The 21,602-nt window shown below is 37.6% G+C and overlaps 1 protein-coding gene across 4 annotated transcripts in view; it reads right to left on the bottom strand.

Annotated features, from left to right (window-relative positions):
• Positions 1–1,054: 1,054 nt before the first annotated feature.
• The window catches only part of LOC108685071 (talin-1), a 60,190-nt gene continuing 39,642 nt past the window's right edge, over positions 1,055–21,602 (bottom strand). For 2 of the 4 annotated variants that reach the window (XM_018189694.1, XM_018189695.1), the window contains 12 exons: positions 20,234–20,426; positions 17,369–17,770; positions 16,984–17,254; positions 16,410–16,913; positions 15,963–16,060; positions 15,298–15,386; positions 14,074–14,532; positions 11,514–13,324; positions 8,808–10,710; positions 7,289–8,035; positions 3,623–4,258; positions 1,055–3,125 (listed from right to left, as the gene is read on the bottom strand). In XM_018189694.1, coding sequence (XP_018045183.1) covers positions 1,575–3,125; positions 3,623–4,258; positions 7,289–8,035; positions 8,808–10,710; positions 11,514–13,324; positions 14,074–14,532; positions 15,298–15,386; positions 15,963–16,060; positions 16,410–16,913; positions 16,984–17,254; positions 17,369–17,770; positions 20,234–20,372 — 8,610 coding nt within the window. In that variant the 5' untranslated portion in view covers positions 20,373–20,426 and the 3' untranslated portion in view covers positions 1,055–1,574. Of the gene's footprint in view, positions 3,126–3,622; positions 4,260–4,988; positions 5,169–7,288; positions 8,036–8,807; positions 10,711–11,513; positions 13,325–14,073; positions 14,533–15,297; positions 15,387–15,962; positions 16,061–16,409; positions 16,914–16,983; positions 17,255–17,368; positions 17,771–20,233; positions 20,427–21,602 lie in introns of those variants that run through there. The other 2 variants (XM_018189698.1, XM_018189696.1) reach the window with 2 other exon arrangements.

Genomic DNA, 21,602 nt, shown 5'->3' with positions numbered 1-21,602 from the left:
TATATATATATTCGTATGACAATACACTCAAGTTTAAGAAAAATGAGGAAGTAAAAATAATTAATTGCTAAAATACATCTCAGAAAGTTTTGAAACACTTGAAAGTAAAAATGTATTATAATAAGTGTTGATTATTGAGTATTCATATATTAGCGTCATGTAACGGCGAGCTACTGAACAAATAATTCCATAAGTAATTAGAATTCGCTATATAATAGCGTAGATATTAGGGGAAGCACAAAATATATATATATATAATGATCGTAATACCATCTTCTCCTCTACGTATATAAAGAATTCTAAAAAAAAATATAAACTTTTGAACATTTTTATATTCCAATATGTGTAAAATAATGAGAAATTTTTGAAGTAAGATTATATACAAATTCTGTAAATTAGAAATTCTCAAAAATTATATGAAGAAAATTATTTTTCACCAGGGCAATTACAGTTAAAAATTGTCGAAAATAGTATAAGTATAAAGTCTTGACCAATTGGTTTATTTATCACTTAAATTTTACTATTTCCATCTTCTAGTGCCACTGGCCTAATTGCATTAAATCGATCACTTGTAGAAGCATTAGTTGGGCTCGGAAACATGAACCGACATTAGTAAATTCAATTAATAAATTTAATTTGAGAACGAGCTACCGCTCACAAATTAACCATACCGTAGAACCGCGCTAGAAGAAAAGTATCAGGATAAAGAATCAGTATTTTTTTGGCGAGTCTGAAAGATCTTCAGAATAGAGACGTAATAAAACACCAGAAAGGGAGAATTAATCGAGAAAACAGAAAGTGTTAATAGCAGTGGCGCGTCGCCGGGCTCATCTCGACACCATGCGACATCGGAAAAATTAATAAAATTAACTGATATGTTGCTTCTCTTGTTAATCCAGTGGTTCTTAACCGTAAAATGAATAAACATAAAATTAATTCTATATTAAATCAAGCACATAATATCTCCTATCATCCTCGAATAAATGTATAAGCAAAGAAAAAAAAAAACAGAAAACTTACTATGCCAATATGAAAGCGAACAATCAGCATTTCCTATGTTTGATATAATATTATATCAATTTGTGTCTCGTAAGATCAATTATATGGCTATTGAAAAACGATCCATGGCTCATGATCGTGAAATCCAATGTTAAATACATTCGTAAGGCTATTGATTGAAAGGACATGTATTACATGTATCTAAGGACACTTTCTATCGTTTCACTAATAAATAATTCTGCTACATTTCCTTGTTTTGAAAATGCGATAAATTTAAACGCTCTTAACGAGAAACAGATTCTCGATGAAATTGGTGAGGTCCTTGTTAAAGCTCGTCTTTGTCATTATTCGACAAAAACCACCACTGTCATTATTCTCATTTCAATCTTGATTTAAAAGCTCGTTAATCTCTCTCAATAGTGAGAAAATTATTTATTGTATTAAAATAATTTTATCTGTATTTTAGCGGTTTTTATATTGCATTTTTTAGGCTCGAATTTAGACAGGTCATTTTTCTTAAGATCTCATCTCTGGACAAAATTACCGCTTCTAATTACAGAGGGCTTTTCTTATTTTCACTGCTTGTCCTCGTAACGGAAAGTCTTCGTGTTGGACTCCTGTCGACTCGACATCGTCATAGTGACGGTCTTCTTCTCCGTGACTTTATGCATTGATTGCTTCATCATACGTTCTTCGACGTTATCGCTGCCTTTGAATGTCGACAGCTCGTTGCCGGATGTGTATTGCTTGGTCTCCTCGGTAGTCTCATAGTTGGAGCTACTGATATTCTTGCCGGGCGTGGACGTATATACTTTCGTCGTGATAGTCTCAATTTTGTGACCGGGAATGGTCTTACTCTCAACATTCTTGAATGTCTGATGCTGTGGGATACCGCTGCTGAATCGTTGAGTGTCCACTTGCTTCTCGGAACGGAACGTACTCATCGGACTGACGCTTGAAAACCGATCAGTTGGATACTTTAGTTGATCTTGTGGGGACTTTCGGTCCTCGGCAATCTGTTCCTGAACGATCTTGGGGGTCGGGGATTTTGTCGCATACGAGATGTGTTGAGGTGGCGGATAGGAAACGATTCCGTCCGTGTGTTTTCTGTCTGCAACGTAACTCTCCTGATTGATTCTTCGCTCAATTGAACTGTACTGGCCGGGTGAATTATCTGTTATAATCTTCCTCTCGGTGACAATGTACGGACTCCTGTCCTGATAACTATCGACAGTGTATTTTCTGTCCAGGGATCCATAATGATCCACGGTAGATCGGTATTGACTGTCCTTCATCTTTCTCTCGAGGGTGCTCTGCGTCGAATGTACCTTCTCGGGACTCACCAGATTCTGCTGATCGGCAAATTGATGACTAATGTGCTGCGTGGTGGACTGCAATTGGTCCAGAGTATGATTCATTGTCTGAATGGGCGAAGTTTGTGGTTCGTACGCCCTCGTCTCGTACCGAGTGGTGTAACTTTGATAGCCGCTCTGATCGCCTGCTACGTCACCATCTCCATCAGCTAAATCCGGTCGATTCTTATATTTGGCTAGACGAATGGCGGTCAGCCTGCCTCGGGCTTCCTCCAGCTCGCGCTCAATTCGCAAAACCTCCGAGCGTGCGTCGATTTCTTGCGCGATACCACCCACCATACGGCGGTTTAGGACCAACGACCTATCCTCTTCTTGCTGGATAGCCTGTTGCGCAGCGCGTACGAGATTATCGGTAGCACGTTTCACGGCATTACCAGCCGCTTGCAGACGTTTCGTGCTCTCGCTGTCAGGGTCGGCTTTGACCTTGCAAGCGACCAACAGTTGCGCCGTGCTGCTGGCAACCTGCTTAGCGCTGGAAATCAACTTCTCCTCGGAGCTTACTCCTTGAACGAGAGCATTCGCGGATTCGACGAGGCTGTGAGTAGCGGCTGCGACCATTCGAGCGGCCGAAATCAGACCTTCGGACCATTGCCCATCATCAGAACTGGTCAGTGGCGTGCGTGATACCTTGCCGGTCGCGATAAGTTCTCGTTGAGCGGCACTGGCGGCCTTTATTAATGCCGAAGTAGCGGCGGCGATTGATTTGGCGGCTTCCAAAATCATTTCATCGAAATTCATATCTTCATTAGCTTCCTGTTAAATGAAAAAATATTTATTACAAAATAAAATAAAAAAATAATTTTGATAATAAACGAAAACAAAATCATGCATCTTTACAAAATAATTTTTACAAATTAAAATAATCCATTAATTTCAATTCTTTTTTCTATATAAAAGACAAATTTTCTATATAAAAGACAATTCTTTTTTTCTATATAAAAGACAAAAAGTTTTTCGATATTTTTATTTAAAAAATTCTAAGTGATTCGTTTTATGCAACAAAAGTTAATAGGAAAGCGTTAAATCTTTTGTATCAACATAATACATACTGCGTATACAAATATCTCCTCTTAATACTTATCTGTTGAATGTTGATTTCTCCAATCGCCGTAATAATATGTTCGATTCTCGGTCGATCATTCACAACGACCAAGAAAATCAAACATATCTCACGGAGACTAGAATGATTCGTGCTATTGACATATGCCTATCACTTCGCAAATTATTCCAAAATTATTACGGAAACTCACCTGAATGCTTCTCCTCGGTCTTAAACTCGCCAATTTCTTGGCGGCTGCGTCGATACTGGCAGCTGCCCCGAGTAATTCATTCTCCGCGATCACCGTAGGATCGTCAGGGTCGACCCAATCATTGCCTTTCAATAGCTCCGCCACCGCCACCAGTTCCGTTACGCTCTGCGCGATTTTGCGCGAGATCGCTGGCAAGGTGTGTTTGTCACCTGATCTTGACGATATCTGCAAGATGGCTTGAAGCAGTTCCCGATAATTGATGGCAACATCGTGTCCCGCCTGAAGGGTACGTTCACACAGCTCGGTGGTCTCGGCGCAATTGTGGGCCGCGCCCTTACAGATGGTCAGCATATCGCTGATAGACTTCCTGCCCATATTGGCGGCGGCAATTATATCGTCCTGCTTGCAACTGTTGCCAGCGGCGACCGCCTTCGCCGTTGATATGGTGATGCTCTTCGTGCAACGCACGAGATCCTCTGGTGTAACGTTGCTCCTCTGTGTTTCTGAGCTGCTGAGCGCTCGGATCTCCTGAGCTATAGCTTCGATTGTGGACTCTAACGCTCTGGTACCACGCGTATGTTCATCCTCCACGGCCTTCACTGTTTTCAGTAATGACGTTACATTGGTCACCATTACCTGTAGACGAAAATTGAATGTAATTTCAGTACAGATTCGTTCTATTATCGTTTTTGCGCTTGTAATATTAACATTTGCGAGAGAGAGGGGAAAAAGAGAAAGAGAGAGAAAGGGTGGGGGAAGGGAGAGGCATAATATGTAGTTAGTGAATATAATATAAATTAAGATTTTAGTGATGATCTTAAACTAATGAGTAAATGCTGCACTAAAGTAATTGCTGCATAAATACTATTGCAACATATTAACATACGCGTAATTAGTTAGCGTGTGAAGCACATATCCATAATTACATCCTATCAAACGATCTCTTCTAATAACGAAATAATAAATAGAATTATATGGAAGCGTTAATTAGAAGCCTGTCAATAGTTTACACAAAATGCTATGAATGAAATGTACGTACCCAACGATGATTCGCTTTACATTTCGGATATAAACTGAATAATAAGAGTTGATAAGATCGAAAGATTTCAAAATAAATGACTCATTAACACAAAGAAAGTAATACATTTTGGCAAAATTATTTTACATACCATTTTTAGGAAGTGCAAAAAGATTATCATATTACCAATTTCTTTAATTAACTATTAATTAAGAAGCGACATGTTTCACTGATACCTTACACATTTAACAACTACATCTACGTAGAAGTATTGTATACATAATAATGGCTACATTTCGTATTTATCTTATACAAGATCGCGATAGAAAACGCAACAGCGAGGAGGGAACGACAATTTGGCTACATGAACAATAATAAGTCAGATGTCCGTTGAGTCGGTTGAGAGCTTTCGGAAGTGGATAGTAGACGAATTAGCTCCTCCTCTTGATCTGACACGAACCATTCCGATTCCGAGCCGCCGATGTCACTCAGATGCACGAACTGCTGCTGCAGCTGCTGTTCTAAGACCTATCCCGGACCGGGCCAGACCAAAATCGTCAATAAGACTTTCGCATTAAAGTCCACCATTCGCATCGTCGAAACATTCAAGATATACAAACAATTGCACTACTGTCGCCACTATTATCGCGGAACTCGATCGCATCGAGGAAGGTGAGAGGAAGCGTGTATAACAGGCGGAGTATCATTAAACAAACAATGTAATTCTCTACAGAATGCTGTCCGCCAGATATAAAAACAACACCTGTTGCTCATATCACACACATGATACAGATACGAAGCTGAACGTGGAAAACAACGATTCAAGGTGGACTTTAATAGCGTCGGTCATGCTTTGATCTGGATATCCTCGTATCCTGTATCTAACGACCTCGCACGGTTCGAGAGCGGTGAACGCTATCAATTCTGCGTAGATACTACGCGAGATTTTAGTAGAACGAGAACGAAATCAGTTAGAAGCAATTCAGACGAGGACGCTCAATATAAAGTCAATTAAAGTCCACCCCAAAAAATGTCTCTAAGAAAGATAAACATTCTTCATGGTTACGTTTAAAACAAGGTTATTAAAATTTAACGAATTAATAGATTAGACAAACATTAGATTTGTCGTTAGTCTTTGCAGAAATTCTATACACCCAGAGAAAAATATAGTGGTAGCAACTAAATACACAAATATACTAGTTTTATACTATGTAGAATTAATATCTCTTTTGAGAATTAATATGTCTCTCTCTCTCTCTCTCTCTCTCTCTCTCTCTCTCTCTCTCTCTCAAGAAGTTCCTGTATGATTGAAAACTGTAGTTTCTATATTTTCATTTAGGAATGTATCACCATCGATAATGACTATCCTCAATGCGATGTAGAATTTAGATATTTTCTTTCAGTTGTCTGTTCATCTGGTTGGAGATCGACTTCGTTTTTTTTTGACCATTATGTTGTCAATGATAGCCAAATTTTCGATTTAATGTCTCAGCATCTGGTTATGTTATAGAAATATGATAATATGCATTGGTGACATACAATAGATTGATCTTTTACTCCTTTTACAAGAATTTAAAAGAATGAACACACTTTGCATCTGGCGGTCCATGATATCCACAGTATTAACCTCGAACTTCACATTTTAAACGCATCCTCTCTTGCTTGGATAATTCAAGTCTTCACTTTGTAGAGACAATATGAGAAAGATCAGAATTTGGATAAGGCCGATTTTTATCTTCCTCATGATCCTACGGTCCAGGTGTTAACAAGTCATCAGCATCTTTAACATCAGGGAGATTCTTCAATTAATAGATCAGAAATACGCTTCCACGCTTTGCATATAAATGCCTTCACATTAAATCGACCACAATATCTATGTCTTGATTGATATTGGCATTAATTTACCAGCTTAATCTATTACCATAAGCTTAGTTTTGCTTGTTAACAAGCAAGTCTTATTTCCTTGCATTCGAGTCTTCGCATTAATTCCTTTATATCGTTTACGGATGTTGTGGGTAACACAATGTTGTTGAGATATCATAGGTTGATTATTCTCTTTTCACAAACGTCTCAATTAATGTACGTAATTGAATAAATTTTGTAGTTGCAATAACCATATGCATTAAAATAAGTCATTCAACTATATTAATTCTACATATAAAACTTATATAGTTGTTACACTTGTTATTACTATGTCTTTTTCTCTGAGTGTAAGATTTATAATCACCTTACGTAAATCTGTCCATAAAAGATATATAAGTTACGTTGTAGATTCTAATTAATCTTAAAAAAATTAATTTAAAACAACATTATTAGAATTAAATAAATTATAATTATAAATTATATAATACGGAAATCTCTCGCTACAATTTTATTTAGGATATTTATTATGTTATTTTAATCCACGAAGGACATTTCGTTGTTAAATTAGTGCATAGCAAATTAATTATTCAGATACAGTACTCCATGTCATTTGTAGAGATAATTAAATATTTCGTTACAACAAGGTTTCTTTCGAATAAGCATATTCAATTGGATTAATGCTAGGCAATAACAGAAGCGCGAGATAGGTTTTGTCGTTGTTAGAACATCACAGGTAAATATTCATAAAAACAAAAAACAAAAGAAATTTCAGACAAACGAATTACCTTGGCGGAATCTTTCAGATGCGCCATACTGGGATCATTGATGGGTTTGCCACTGGCGGCTTTGGTGGCGTGTATGAGATCGCCGAGTGCAGATGCAACATCCTTCACGGCATTGATCAGCATCACTTGGGCCTCTGGATTCTGACTGCCTAAACTGGCTGCACCGTATTTGACGACCTCGGCAAGCTGAACAATCGTCGATACCGCGTTCTGTGCTGCGACAGCCAGTTGTTCCTGCGAGGACGCTGCTCCGGCCACTAATGTCTTTGTATCTTCTACCAGGGCCTTCGCAGTTTGCAATATATTCTCGCGATGATCGGCGAATGTATCACCTTCGTTTTCAGCATGCAGCGTACCAGCGGTGGCGAACATGATGGTGGTGTCAAGATCACCAATAATTCCGGAAACTGTGCTAGCAGCATTGATGCACGCCTGAGTGCCGCGCGAGCCCGCCTGTAATGCAGCTAATACTTGCGATACCTTCTCGGTTACGATTTTACTATGCTCCGCGACCTCTCGTTGGGCATACGCGTCACCGGGTGACATCTGACATGTGCCGGCGGCGCGAACAATGTCCGCGCAAGCTCGGCCGAGTTCTTGAACGCCAGTACGAAGTCTGGCGGATACATCAGCATTGGAGGCAGCCGCGGATGCTCCGGAGGTATCGCGAGCGAGTTGAGTATACTTGTGTGATATATCGACCGCTAGGGGTCCCAATCTAACTACGTCGGTGCTTGATTTGGTAGACTGAAATTAAAAAGTGAAATAATTTAATATAAGTATAATTTATGATTGAGTCTATAGATTGATTAGATATTAATGCATATTACACAATCAATAAAGCAAATTCCCGTAAACTAATAATATTCATTTTTTAAAACATACATCTTTATTTATTATATATATATTATTAATTATTAATTATATATATTATATATTACCATAGTTATATTATAATTACCATAGGCCAAAATTTGTTTATAAATTTTCAATACATTAAGATCTTCTTAAAATAATTAATGTCAATTTTGCATCAAATTAGATTTCTAAGCAATTTAATTTATGATTACTAATAATTCAATTGCGTTTATAAGTCCGAAAAATTATTTCGGCACATAATTCAAAGAGATTACAAACATGGTATATATTACACATGAAATTATTTAAAGCACTCGAAGATCTAGCTTCGAGCAATATAGGCATTGCTTCTTATTGTAAATTAATTATTGGAAATTCGTTAAAGTGAACAATAAATTCGGATATTGACATATTTTGAAAAGCTTGCCAACCTGGATCCATCTATTTTATTTTATTTTTCATACTTATGATTAGAACAACAAAATTCGCTCTAGAGCAACAAATTAGTAACAAAACAAAGTAGCACTAAATTTTTGATCATGTCCCAACTCAATTTGCAAGGGTGAGGGGATCCAAGTTAATACGGGTAATAAATTATTAAGGGTATATAAGGTGCTTTGTACTTATAATTGCCAAAATTGTGATATTAAAGACTACTTACTATTTCTTGTGCCAATCGAGCGATCTCTTTGGCAGCTTCGACCATCCTTGTCTGATAATCCACGTAAGAGTCTACAGTGTCGATAGTGGACATACGATGATCCTCCAATCTCACCATCGCACGAGAAATCGTGTCGATCAGACCAGTAACGATGCCCGCAGATGTCGATATAGTCTCCAAGGTATTCTGTAATTCTTGAAGCGCATCTTTAGTGGATTCAACGGTCTCGTCCACCTCAGTATGTAACGCAACAGCCTTTGGATTGCCACCAGATTCTTTGGTGATATAAATCAGTTGCAACGCAGATTCGGCTACGGTCTTCGTCTGATCTAATAACACCATCTGCTGCTTCGAATGCACCATATTGGACGCGGCACCGATTGCGCCAGAAACGAGTGGTTCCGAGTAAAGAGCGATCTGATTGACGGCATGGCCAACATTCTCTGCCTCATACTTGGCAGCAATACGCAATGGCTCCAGTTTTTCACGCAGCTCGCTTGCACTGCTCTCCATCTGATCCGTGAATCCCTGCACGGTATTCTCGCGGCGCGACATTAGCGCCTGTGAAACTGCACTCAACGAAGCGGCGTCGAGTTCGCGTATTCGTACCGACAATTTCTCAATCGCAGCATCGCATTCCTTCTGACCAGGCGCCTTGTCACGGATCGATGCTACCAGTGATTTGATTGAATCGCTGACGCTCTTGCTGTGATTAGCCAGCAGCTGCCAGGTCGGCGGATCCTTCGGACTGACCGCGAGACTCTTGGCCGCCAGTACCATCGCGCACGAGCCATCGATGATGGACTTACCAGCGCTGGTGATCGGCTCCTGAGCGGCTTTAGCTGCAATGGATATTTTGGCTGGTTGGCTTGCGAACTCAGGAGAACTCGCGAACGTGCAAAGATTATCAACTGCCTCGAGTAATGGTTTCGTGGCTTCCGCACACTTTTCGCGGTTGATATCGGAATAATTTTGATCAAGCGCCTTGATTTCCTTAACAAGGCATGCTGTTGAATTGGCGACGTCTTTGGCAGATTGAACAAAGTGCCGCTTGGCTACCGGATTGCTAGTTTTGCTGGACGCGAGTCTACATGCATTACAAAGCGCGCTGGTATGCTTGGCAATCATAGTAGCGGCTGAGAGCACTTGCTGTTGCGTACTGGTCGGGCTACCGAGACTCTGGCAACCACTATGAATGGCCTGCGCTGCTCGCAGGAATTGCGCCTGATCCACCAGACCCGGTTTACCTGCTACCGACGTGGGATCGCTCACGCCCGCCAGATAGGCTGCTTGAGCCGCTGCTTCGATCAAGCCGCAAATCGAAGAGGAGACTCCGCGAACCGCGATGGAAAACTGCTCGTGTTCCGACTTTTTCGCGTGATTCGCGATGCCAGTCATACCATCCCCGAGGCTTTTACTCTTTTCCATGACGGTCTCTAAGCACTCGAAATATGAGGCATCGGAGATGGGTTCGCTCGGATTATCCAATAGAGATCGCATGGATTGAATGTTTCTGATAGCGTTGTCGCACTCATTCTGTCCGGGTGCCGCTGAAGTGCACACGTCTACTAGATAATTTATAGAATCGGTGACTGCACGAGCCGCCGCCGAGAGTTGATTCTTCGCGTTTGGCGCAGTGGGATCAGCTGCGATCGATTTAGCGGTCATGAGAAGCTTGCTGGACGTCATACTAACATTCTTCAACGATACTACCACCTGACTGCGAGTTTCAACCGTTGTCTGACTTGCCATCTCCATACCCACACCCAACAAATCTCCGAAAGCATTGATGAATTGTTTCGACGAATTTGCAAGTTGTACGGGTGAACGTATGGATGATACTACATTCGATGATGCATCGTTCAAATTGGCGGCAGCATTGTTGAGATCACTCTGCAATTGCCTGCAAAGTAAAAATGCGAAGCGTACAAAAAATTGGAATAGTATCTCTCTACATGTCAATTATTTCTATGTGTAGAGTAGCAAGCAATAGAATTTTTTTTAATCAATATAGTGAAAAAAAATACATGACTAAAAGTCAGAAGAATAACTGTTGCTATTCAATGGTAATTTTAATATGAACTAAACTAGAAATATGTTATTTGTTTTTCGCGCCCGCTGAAGATCCAGATATTTTCATCAGATAACATTAAAAGGTCAATACACATCTGCTCTGTGCCGGAGTAAAGCCTATATCAGACTAAAGATTGTATTGAAATTTGACAAATCAAAGCAAAGTTTACTAAACTTGATATTAATTTTCTTTCTTTTGATTGATTAAATTCCAATTTCTGGTCTAATAAAGCTCTTCTCTTTTCTTTGCGAGTAAGGAAATCTAACAGTAACGAGACCTAAGGCCTTGTGAGATAAGTTATACAGAGATAAGTTGTACATTGATACTATATATTATACATTTCATGACAATAGAATGCAAATCATTTCCTTTATTAATGTTCTTTGTTTAATTGAAAAATTATATTTTATACTTTTTATATTTAATGACACAATATTATGATTGCATAGTTTTTTTCTAAAAACCACATGCTTGTTTCAAAACTGCGGCTTCTCTCCGTTACAAATGAGAAACAATAAACATACTTTTCCTATTGCCCTTATTATTTTTTTGTTGTTTATAATTAAAGAAATAAATTTTCTATTTCTAAGAATATTGCTCTGCTTTATTACCACTCAACAAAAATTATTTACCCATAACTCTTGCTTGTTTGCGGAAACTCGTTCAAGTTGAGCACTTGAGTCATATCATCAATGTTGCATATCGCTTCATCGACATCTCTTTGCCCGGGTAGACAGGACACGCATTTGTTCAATGAATTGGAGACATCTTTTGCAACCGCAGCTAGATTGACCTCATTCTCAGGATCATCGGGATTCTTCAGTACACGTCGAGCTTCCTTCACCAGTCGTAGCGATCGCAGGATCACATCGTCTGCTGTCATCAGCACTTTCTTTTGCGTTTCCGGCTGATTGGATGTGGCGGCTACACCGCGTACGGCGTACGTGAGATCTTTCAAGGCCGACGCCGTTTCTCTAGCTGCGCTTCCGGTGTAATTTTCATTGCCCTGCTTGGCGGCGGATAATAGCTGTGCCATAGCGAATCCAACGTTCTTCGACGTAGCACCGAGTCGCAACGCGGTTGATTCTGTCGTCTCTTCCGGTAACGGTCGCAATGAGGCGGCCTCAACGGCGCGATAAAACTCGCCTAGTTCATCCTTCAGACTATTTATTAGCTCCTCCGCAGCGTCAAGCTCCAATCCTCCACAGGCTTCCCTGGCACGCGTCACCGCCGATCGAAGATCCGCTAACGAAGATCCCAACTGCTGCGAAGTGTTATTCAGTTGTATGGCGGATGCCTGATCGGTGACCGTCGGCAGAACGGCTCTGGCTGCTTTCACAACGGAGGTGCCTGGTTGCAGAAACTGCTCGGAAGCATTTATCAGGTTCAACTGAGCCGTAGAATTATCCGGTTGTGCCTGCGTGCCCTTTACTCCCGATACGAGGTATGGAATTTGCTGCGCCATCATGCGACATTCCATGTTGAGCTCCTCCTGGCTGGCCGGATTAGTGTTATGGTGGCCGGCACCAGAAGATGCCGCGATACATTGCGTGGCCGTAGATGCGGCTTGTTTGGCACACGCTTCTAGACGTGTGATAAGTTTTCTACGTAACGCCGGGGTTGCTGCCGCTGTAGTTGCAGCTCGCAACTCTTCCGCTGCTTGACGCAGTTGATCTTGCATCTTGGCGTCGTGCGGACTGCTAGCGCACTGCCGTGCCGCCTCTACCATCTTGGCAGTGGCGTCGGCGAGTAGTTTTGCCGCCGCCAATAGACGCTGTTGTTGTTCTGAGTCTGTCTGTCTTTCCGCCTCACCTTTAATACTTTGAATCAACTGCGCGGTAGCTTGACCGACCACTCTCGCCTGTCGTACCATCTCGCCGGCATCGCCAGTGCTGGCGAACAATTTGTCTGTTGCAACCAAAATAGTTTCCACTGCACCTTCCTGGATAGATTCCTTGGCGCGTTCTCTAGTGGCGGTCTTAATGTGATTAAGAAGATCGTTCAAGGTACGGCTAACCTCAGCGGCGGCAATGCTCAGCTCTTTCAGTAAGTTTTCATCGCTGCACGTCTCATTGCAAACTTGAACTAGACGTTCCACAGCCTTCGTTACTTCGCGAACGGCGTTCATTAGTTGCGTCTGACACGCGGGCGAGTGTAAAGTCGGTGCTACAACTTTTGCGCAAGCTACGAGCTGAGATGTAGCCAGTGCGCACTGGGTAGCAGCTGATATCACTCTATTCTGCGTGGCGGAGTCTTCGCATGTGGCTGCTATATTCTTTGCTTTCAATACCAGAGCAGCAGTAGTATTGGCCACGGCTTTAGCGAGCGCGAGTAACATATCTTGCAGCTCGCGGTTCGAGTCATCCTCCTCGCCAATAGTTGTCAATACTTGATGCGACGCTTCACCCACTCGTGACGCCGCATTTAATAGATTCTGCCGCGGCTAAAATGTAAGCAAAGAATAACTCACATGACATCCAAAAATATGTAAAATAAGAAATAAACGAAAAGATTTAAAACAATAATTCGTATTTGATGAGTCTTTTTAAATATTTTAAACTCTTAAATTTTAACACCTCGTTTTAGGAACAACACAATGATGTATGGCATATTCAATTCAACTGCTTATAATTTTCATAAAAATAAACATATTGTGAACAAATTTTTTTTCGATCAAAATTCAACAAGTATTAAAGAACGAAAGGATATCAAATAAATGTATGTATTTTTATTAATAAAAAAAGTTATAAGCAATAAAGTAAACAGAAGAAGAACAGTTTCGAAAGATTATTTTTCAAAAAAAAAACTGAGTATGCTACCAAGAGTGATATTGAAGGGTTAAATAAAGGGATTACATCTTTTAGCCAACTATGTCATAGTGAATATAGATTAATTTTACGTTTATTTATGTACATTCAAAAATTTTTATTAACAAAATTTGCATCTCAAAGATATAGTAGGATAAAGATCAAGTGCTTGCAAAAAAGTTTAGTGCATCCGTAAAAGCAGGTCTAATATTATTGCGCTACAAAGCTTAAATGTTAGTGCTTACATATTGTCCATAGAGCGTAGATGTTATGTAGAAAGGCTGTGAGGAAAGAGGAGAGTTGAAATAACATTTAACTTTACATTAGCAAACTGGTTACGTATTATATTTTATACGCAGTTCTCTCATAGACACAACAAACTCACCTCCTTGGTCTCAGGTTCTGTGGCCTTCAGTAAATCCGAAAATGCAGAACATAGTTTCCTGGCGGCGTCTAATAGTCGCTCGCCGGATGACTCATCATCCATGAGAGCAGCTATCATTCGTACACCTTTCGTCATTTCAGGTAAATTCGTGGCAATTGTGGTAATTGCTGCTCCCACTGCCGTGTGATCGACGTCGTCTGCTGGTCCGGAAGTTAACGTGACCACCTGAGCGGTCGCGGCGTTCATCGCTGCGATCTGCGAGCCCACATTCTGTTTGTGGGTGTCGATCGTCTGCTCGATCCATCTTAAGGACGCCGGATCTGTGCCGAGTTCGGGTAATTGAGCCTTTGTAATCAGTTCTGTCTCAGCGATGTGGATCACCTCATGACCAGCGGTGATAGTTGATAATAAGGCACGTTGCGGTTCAGATAGGACGGATGTCACCTTAGTTTGTTGGACCTATAGTTTTAAACGTTCATTACATTGTAAATGTACGTATGGCCGTTGCAAATCTGAATGATTGGTAGTACTATAAAAAAAGATATTTCTCGCGTAAATACAATTGGGATTGTTTTGCTTATAAAGATCAATCAATGAACGTAAATGAAATGCGCGTACATAACAAAGCGGTAAACTGCAACAAATAGTTGCGGCGATACAGAGTTTACTGATTGAATATGAGCAAGTATTTTGTCGTGAAAAAGCATGAATCGCAAGTAACGCATTGCAGAGATTTTTATCTATCCAGTAAGCACTGTACCGAGAGAAAGTCGATCGACATGAAACGCAAATGAATCAGTCCGAAGAAATAAATAAAATAAATATAATAAAAAATTCTATAAACTGAAGAGATAACTGAAAATGTTATCGTAGTGTACCTACTCTGTGTCCGCAATAGAAGGCGCCTAGCATGAAAATAAATTTAACCGTCTATTAGTTATTTAAAATTTTGCTCTCTAACGTGCAATATAATCATCTCATCAGTGCGACTTTAGACATTTACAAAATATGTAATATTGTTCCAAATACATACATCTTTATACATATATCCCCATAATCAAAATCGTAAATAATTACAATAAAGAGACACGGTTTGCTGAAGTAAAAAGTTCCCGAAGGCTCTCCAATTTTAACACTTCAAGGCGCATATATATTTATAACAAGCAACTAAAAGACATTGACATGAGCTTGAGAGCAGCTTGGACGCTTTTTAGAAATGCTTACCATAGGCGGAGCATGAGCGATGTTCACCTGTCCACTGACGGTCGTGTACTGGGCACCACCTATGTGACCGGTCCCATATGGTCGAGCCCCTATAAATCACACCGTGCACTCTAACTCTATAGCTGTATTTACAGTTATTAACAATCCTGATCGAGTCCTCGATACTGTAAAATCGTTTAGATAATGATTTTCCGTTAAAAGCTAAAAGCTAGTTTAATATGATACTTAATTATTTAATTTTATTATAAGCAACACTTTTGCAAACGTTAGCTTAATGTGTATTTACAAAATGAAAAAAGTGTGTGTGTGTGTGTGTGTGTGTGTGTGTGTGTGTGTGTGTGTGTGTGTGTGTGTATACAAAAATGCATATCAACAGCTAACAATAAGATCCGAGGATTCAATCGTGCAAAGAAATGCTAATTAATTAATTTTTTCTAAATACGTTAAAAGAGCGGTGTGTCAGGACTTAAAAAATTTAAAGCAAACATAATTTTCAATTTATAAAAATAACAATTTTGGAAGCTATCATATACACTCAAATGAAAGTCTGATAATTAAATATACAATCGCTGTGATGTAACAAGATCTTTAAAAGATCTAATAAAAGTCATAATATAATTACTTAAGATAAAATGTGAAGTAAAATATGATAAAATTTCGCTTACCATCTCCTCCGGCCCTCATAACAGCTGGTATTGCGACTGAAACAGCTTCTACATTTCCTTTACCGACATTGCTAGTCTCATGTTGCATGATGGTGGCTCTGTTGAATGAAAAAATCTTAATTAGTGTTTTTTATTTAAATTTTTTATTAAAAAATTTTAATTTCAATTTTTTTTAATGCGAATTATATACCCATTAGAATTGGAAATCGCTCGAATACACTTGTTTGCATGACTTCTTAAAAACTCTTCCATGATTGCATTAGATTAACGTGAAATATTGTTAGGATGTGACGCACAATTGAACGTAAGTCGGTCGCTTTAAGACGAGAGTCCGACTCTCATCGAGAACTGATAATTGCTCTAACATTCTCTTAATAACTATTATTACTTCTGTCCACATTCAGCTCAGAAGAGCTAACATGTACTAAGAATGTGAGAGATACTCACTTTAGTGGCGACACGCTATCCTCCACCATAGTAGATCCCTCATCTCCCTCAATACCGAAGTGATCCTTCGCTTTCTGTTTCTTCAGGATAATGTCAATATAACCAGCGATCAACTGGAGTATCTGCTCTGCTTCGGTAGTCTGTACACTGTAATATTGATCAGAATAATCACCAAAGTCGAGAGTGAAGGTGTTCGGTGAGGCGCCCCAACGCCGCACGGTCGTCAACGGCCACGTCTTTAGAATTTCTTTCGTCTTCTCATCGAGTCGCAGGACAGAATCCTTTGTCACGCCGAGTAGACGTGGTACCAGTTTGTTCTTGCCCTTCATTTTCTCCTTTACTAAGAAGAATGTGACGCCGTACGTATTCAGTGACCTGGCGGTTTTAGTATATAGAACCTTGGCGTCCAGCTCTGAAAGTCCAATATGTTTCTTGTGTTCCGCGAAGACCTTCTTTTCGATTCCTTTCACTTTTACATATGATTGTGGTAGAAACTCTTTAAGACTGAAAAAGAATGATACGAATGAAATATTAATCGATATAACATCGAGGAATTATATCAAATGCAACTCACTCCAAGAAACCCGGTTTATGTTTCTCCTCTTTGTGATCGCCAAATTGGATTTGGCACTGAATCCCGGCGAAAACGCAAGCCTTTTCTTGAGTAATTGGATGCGTACCGTCCAAAATCGCATCTCGCGCTTGCACATATAACAGCGACAATTGTACAGGATCGCGACTGTCGATATTTTGATCCGAGAAAAAGAATTTCCTCCTCAACAAAACGGTTTCGGATTCATCTATACCTTGTTCACGCAAGGTCTTACTCGGATCTATCCAATTTACTATGAATAAAAAAAAAACATAAGTCAAAAATGTATTTCGCAAACTTATATCATAATATGTGTAGATAACGAAATATTGATCTAAATATCAATATGAGTTCGAGAGTTCGTTACCTTCGTCATCGGTTTTTAACTTCTTTCTCAATTGTTCCATCTTTGCATCTCTTTCGCCCTTCTCTTCTTTCTTTCTTTTCAACGTGAGAGTACCGAAATTTCCAGGTTTCTGATTATCGTTTTCATCTTCCACCAGCTCGCGTACCAAAGAATACTCGTCGTGATTCGTGATACCTATCTTTGTACATATCACTACCATAAGATTAGCCACGGGCTGGCTATCGTCCACCAACATAGTCTTCAACGTTCCGTCCAGCATTCGGACCCGAAGTGTACGGAGCTTACGACGATATTCAAGCAGATCTCCATTCCTCAAGATGTAGTAATCGAGATTTCGCCCGGGTTCAAGCCAGACTCCCTTTTTCACATCTTCATCAGCGAGAAACAGGCCATAATCTTTCGCTACGCAAAGAACAATAAAAATAATCTTGGAACCATATTTTTATGACTTAATATTTTTATGTCTCGGTCATAAGTCCTCAATTTATTACTTTTTCTTGCAAAAAACACAGTAATAAAAGCCAAAAAGAAATAGAATATTAAAATTATTATGTTATATAAAAATAAACGTTCTTCTCAATAAAAAGTATTTTTTAATTAATTTTTTTAGACATAGAACGCCTACGTCAATTGGGAAATGCTCTATGATCAAGGCTGCATAATATTTTATCGTATACATTTTAGAAATAAATTAAATATACATTAAAAAAAAATCGGCTTACGTAATTCATAAAATGTAGAGGATAAAGAAACTAATGAAAATATAAAGGTGTTACACAGTAATGCAGTAACAATAAATAAAATACAATTTAATTTATATTAGTTATATTTATTGAGATAGTATTTTTCAGAGTAAATTAAATTTCAATGTATAATTCTTTAAATGTTGTAAATAAATTAAGAACTCTAAATAAAAAATAAATAACAAAGCTTTTAGAGTCAATCAGAAGGTCAAGTCATAAATTTAATATCATAATATGACAAATTACATGAATTTATTTCTTCATATTAACAATAAATTAATAAAGACAATAATTCACATTAATAAACATTTCGGCCGTTTTTATCATTTTCAGTTTTAATAGTATAATTTTTGGAATCGCGAAATTGACAAATGTTTAGAAAAATGAATCATACGCGATTATCGAAAAGTAAAACTAATTCTCAAATAATGAAGGTCCTCCTCAGCATCGACTATGTAATTGCGATCATCATCTTGTGCAACATTCATTTTATACTGAAGATGGTTCAAAGAAAAAATCGAAACGTCTAAATGTAAATCAAATTTCATTATTATATATGTAAATTAAATTTCATTATTTAAACATTATTTTTACGCTCTGATAACCAACTTGTATCAGCCGATTTTCCAAACATTCTTCAATTTTAAATTACAAACAATTAAATCAAGATATGTAAATTAGTATATTTACGAACTGTTATAGAGCACATAAATAAAATCCATGTTAAAATGATGAAGCCAATTAATAAAGTATTTAATGTCAATCGATGATTTGTCCAAAATAGATAATCCAAAATAGGTTGTCCAAAATAGTTAGCAATGCATTTATTTATTATAATACTGTATAAATTAAATTTTTTAATATAATACTGTATAAAAATTAAACCTTTAAATATTCTTTTTCTTTTTATAGAATTAGTTGGCTAATGAGATGCATTGACATTTCCGCAATATTTTATCTGTATCCATAATAATACTGTCAGTAATAAAAAAATTTAATGAAATGAAATTTAACCCTAATATGATATGGTTATTTTTGATTACTTTCCCGCTAACAACTAAGATTTATAAAACTCTGCAACTTTGTCACGCTATATCTCTGAACAAAATATATATTTTTTTAGCTCAAACCATGTGAAATTTATACCTCGAAGTCGGACAAAGGCAGATAAATATGAATCAAATAAATAATATTTTATTTTTAATTAATTACAATGCTTCAAAAAAATTTTATTGAAAAAATTCGCAAAAAATGATTACTTAAATTTAAAAAATTCTCAAATTTTTAAATTTAATATTCAAGCAAAAATCCATGGGATTTTTTAAATTGATCCTTTGGATTAAAAAAAATAGTACGATATGAATCACTCAAAAAAAGTATAATTATTTGAACCAAAAATCGACATTTTTGAAGAATCTATATACAATATTTTAAATTTACAATTAATACATAAAATTTTATTATTTGAACAATATAAAAGAATAATAATATAAATAGATAAAGGATTGTACATATATAAATATTATTATTGTATGTATAATTCAGTTTATTAGAATTTAGTTTAGAGAATGCAACATTCGCTCTAAAGCAATAAATCCGGCCGAGCGATCTCTGAAGACTGACAGAAATTATAAAATTTCTATTTATTATATTTACTATTTATACATTGAATATAATTATTTTAGTTTTACATTTTCGTGTACTTATTTTTATACTATCTGAAATTCAATAAAAGTTTATTAAATATATTTAATAAAAAATAAAGAACGCCGTAAAGTTTAAAGAGGGTCCCAAGTACTCTCTTTGAACTTTCGTGCGTTCTCATATGGAGAATAACGCAAAAAGAAAATACCCTTGCAGGCTTATCAAATGGACAGTTAAAGTTTTTTTCAATCTCAATTCGGGTCTTCAAATTATATTATAAAAAAGTTACAACAATGTAAAAAATCGCATAGGATACATTGAATTCATAAGTATCATACAAGGATTAATGTGTTTCATCGAAAAATACTGCTTTTTTTTTGTAATATACTGAAATATATTTGGAATATATTAAAATATATTGTAAAAAGTACTCGATAAATTTAATTAGATGCAGCCGAATAAAATATCGAACGCTTACGTTGACCCATGTTGCTGGCCTCGGCAAGTTTTTCTCTGATAATACGACAGGCATCGTACACCGATGTGCTGGGATCGAACTGCATCATCTTGGTGGCATTTTTTTCCGGTATGGAGATGCGCAAAGATAGTGTAGCCATCGCGATCGCCTGAGGTGATCTTCTGCGTGCACGGAAACCTCCAGAATCACTCGACTGAAAAAGATAGCCGTGCGAAATTAGATTACGTTAATCAAGATGAAAGAACGGCTCGTTCGCGATTATTAATTAATGTTTCGTAACATTTCGTTAATCCGTACGAGTATTTATTTTCCAAGACGAAGAGAGTTACGCGTATAAACATCGCGGACATTAAGCATCTCGTCGATCATCGGGTGAAATTATATAAGTATCTCGCGAAATTATCAGATAATCCCGGTATTATGTAGATGGTAATTTAAAGGATTATGCGGGAGCACGCAGTTTCCGCTTCCTACAGCAAAATTATACGCAACAAGTTGCAAGAATCGGTTATTATGTCTCCTACCGCGTTACAATCAAATGACAGAATGCTCGTTAATATAATCATATAACGTCGTTAAATTTAGTTATATTATTTGTACCCAGTCGGGAGAATCATAAAATTATTTGTGCTAACGACATCAAGAAAGATAATCACGTCGCAGCTGCCACGTTAGCTTACAAAAAGCGAGTTATGATTTGTATAGAAATCCAGTTAAGTCTTTATAAAGTTCTTTACCTGGTAGATATTTTTTATCGTGATATGTTGTCGGGAAGAAAGCCGGTAGTCGCGTGAGTTTGCGATTAAAGCGAGAGTTAAAGCGACTACGGCGACTAAGGATTAAAAATGATCCACGTTAAATTAAAGAAGGAAGTCATCGTAAGATATCTTTTTATACTTATGTATATCGATCTCTAATGCATATATTATAAAAAAAATTGCAGGTAAAATTACAACAATTATAGTGGTAATTTTGAGACTCTCTATTAAAGGTGTATAATTACACGTAAAGTCATAATTTATAAATAAAATTATTCTTCCTTATAGTAATTAAAAATTTTTACATACTTTTTGTAGTGTAATAAATGTACATTACATTTTGGTCATACAAAATTTTCCATAGAGGTTGCAATGTTCCACAAGATTGGAAACACGAAGAATGAAGAAAAACAATTTGCAAAGGTAAATTTACGATTTAAATTTTACAGAAGTATTTATATATTAATTTGAAAATGAATTATGTATGATTTTTCTTAAGCTATGTTATTGATAAACATAAACAAACATAAAGATGCAAATATGTGTGATATATATTACTATTGCGTCAAATAATATTATAAAAATTTGTATAAAATTTACATACATGAAAT

Source organism: Atta colombica, unplaced genomic scaffold, assembly GCF_001594045.1.
Source record: "Atta colombica isolate Treedump-2 unplaced genomic scaffold, Acol1.0 scaffold145, whole genome shotgun sequence".
NCBI lineage: Eukaryota > Metazoa > Arthropoda > Insecta > Hymenoptera > Formicidae > Atta > Atta colombica.
This window is presented reverse-complemented; position numbering and strand designations above follow the sequence as displayed.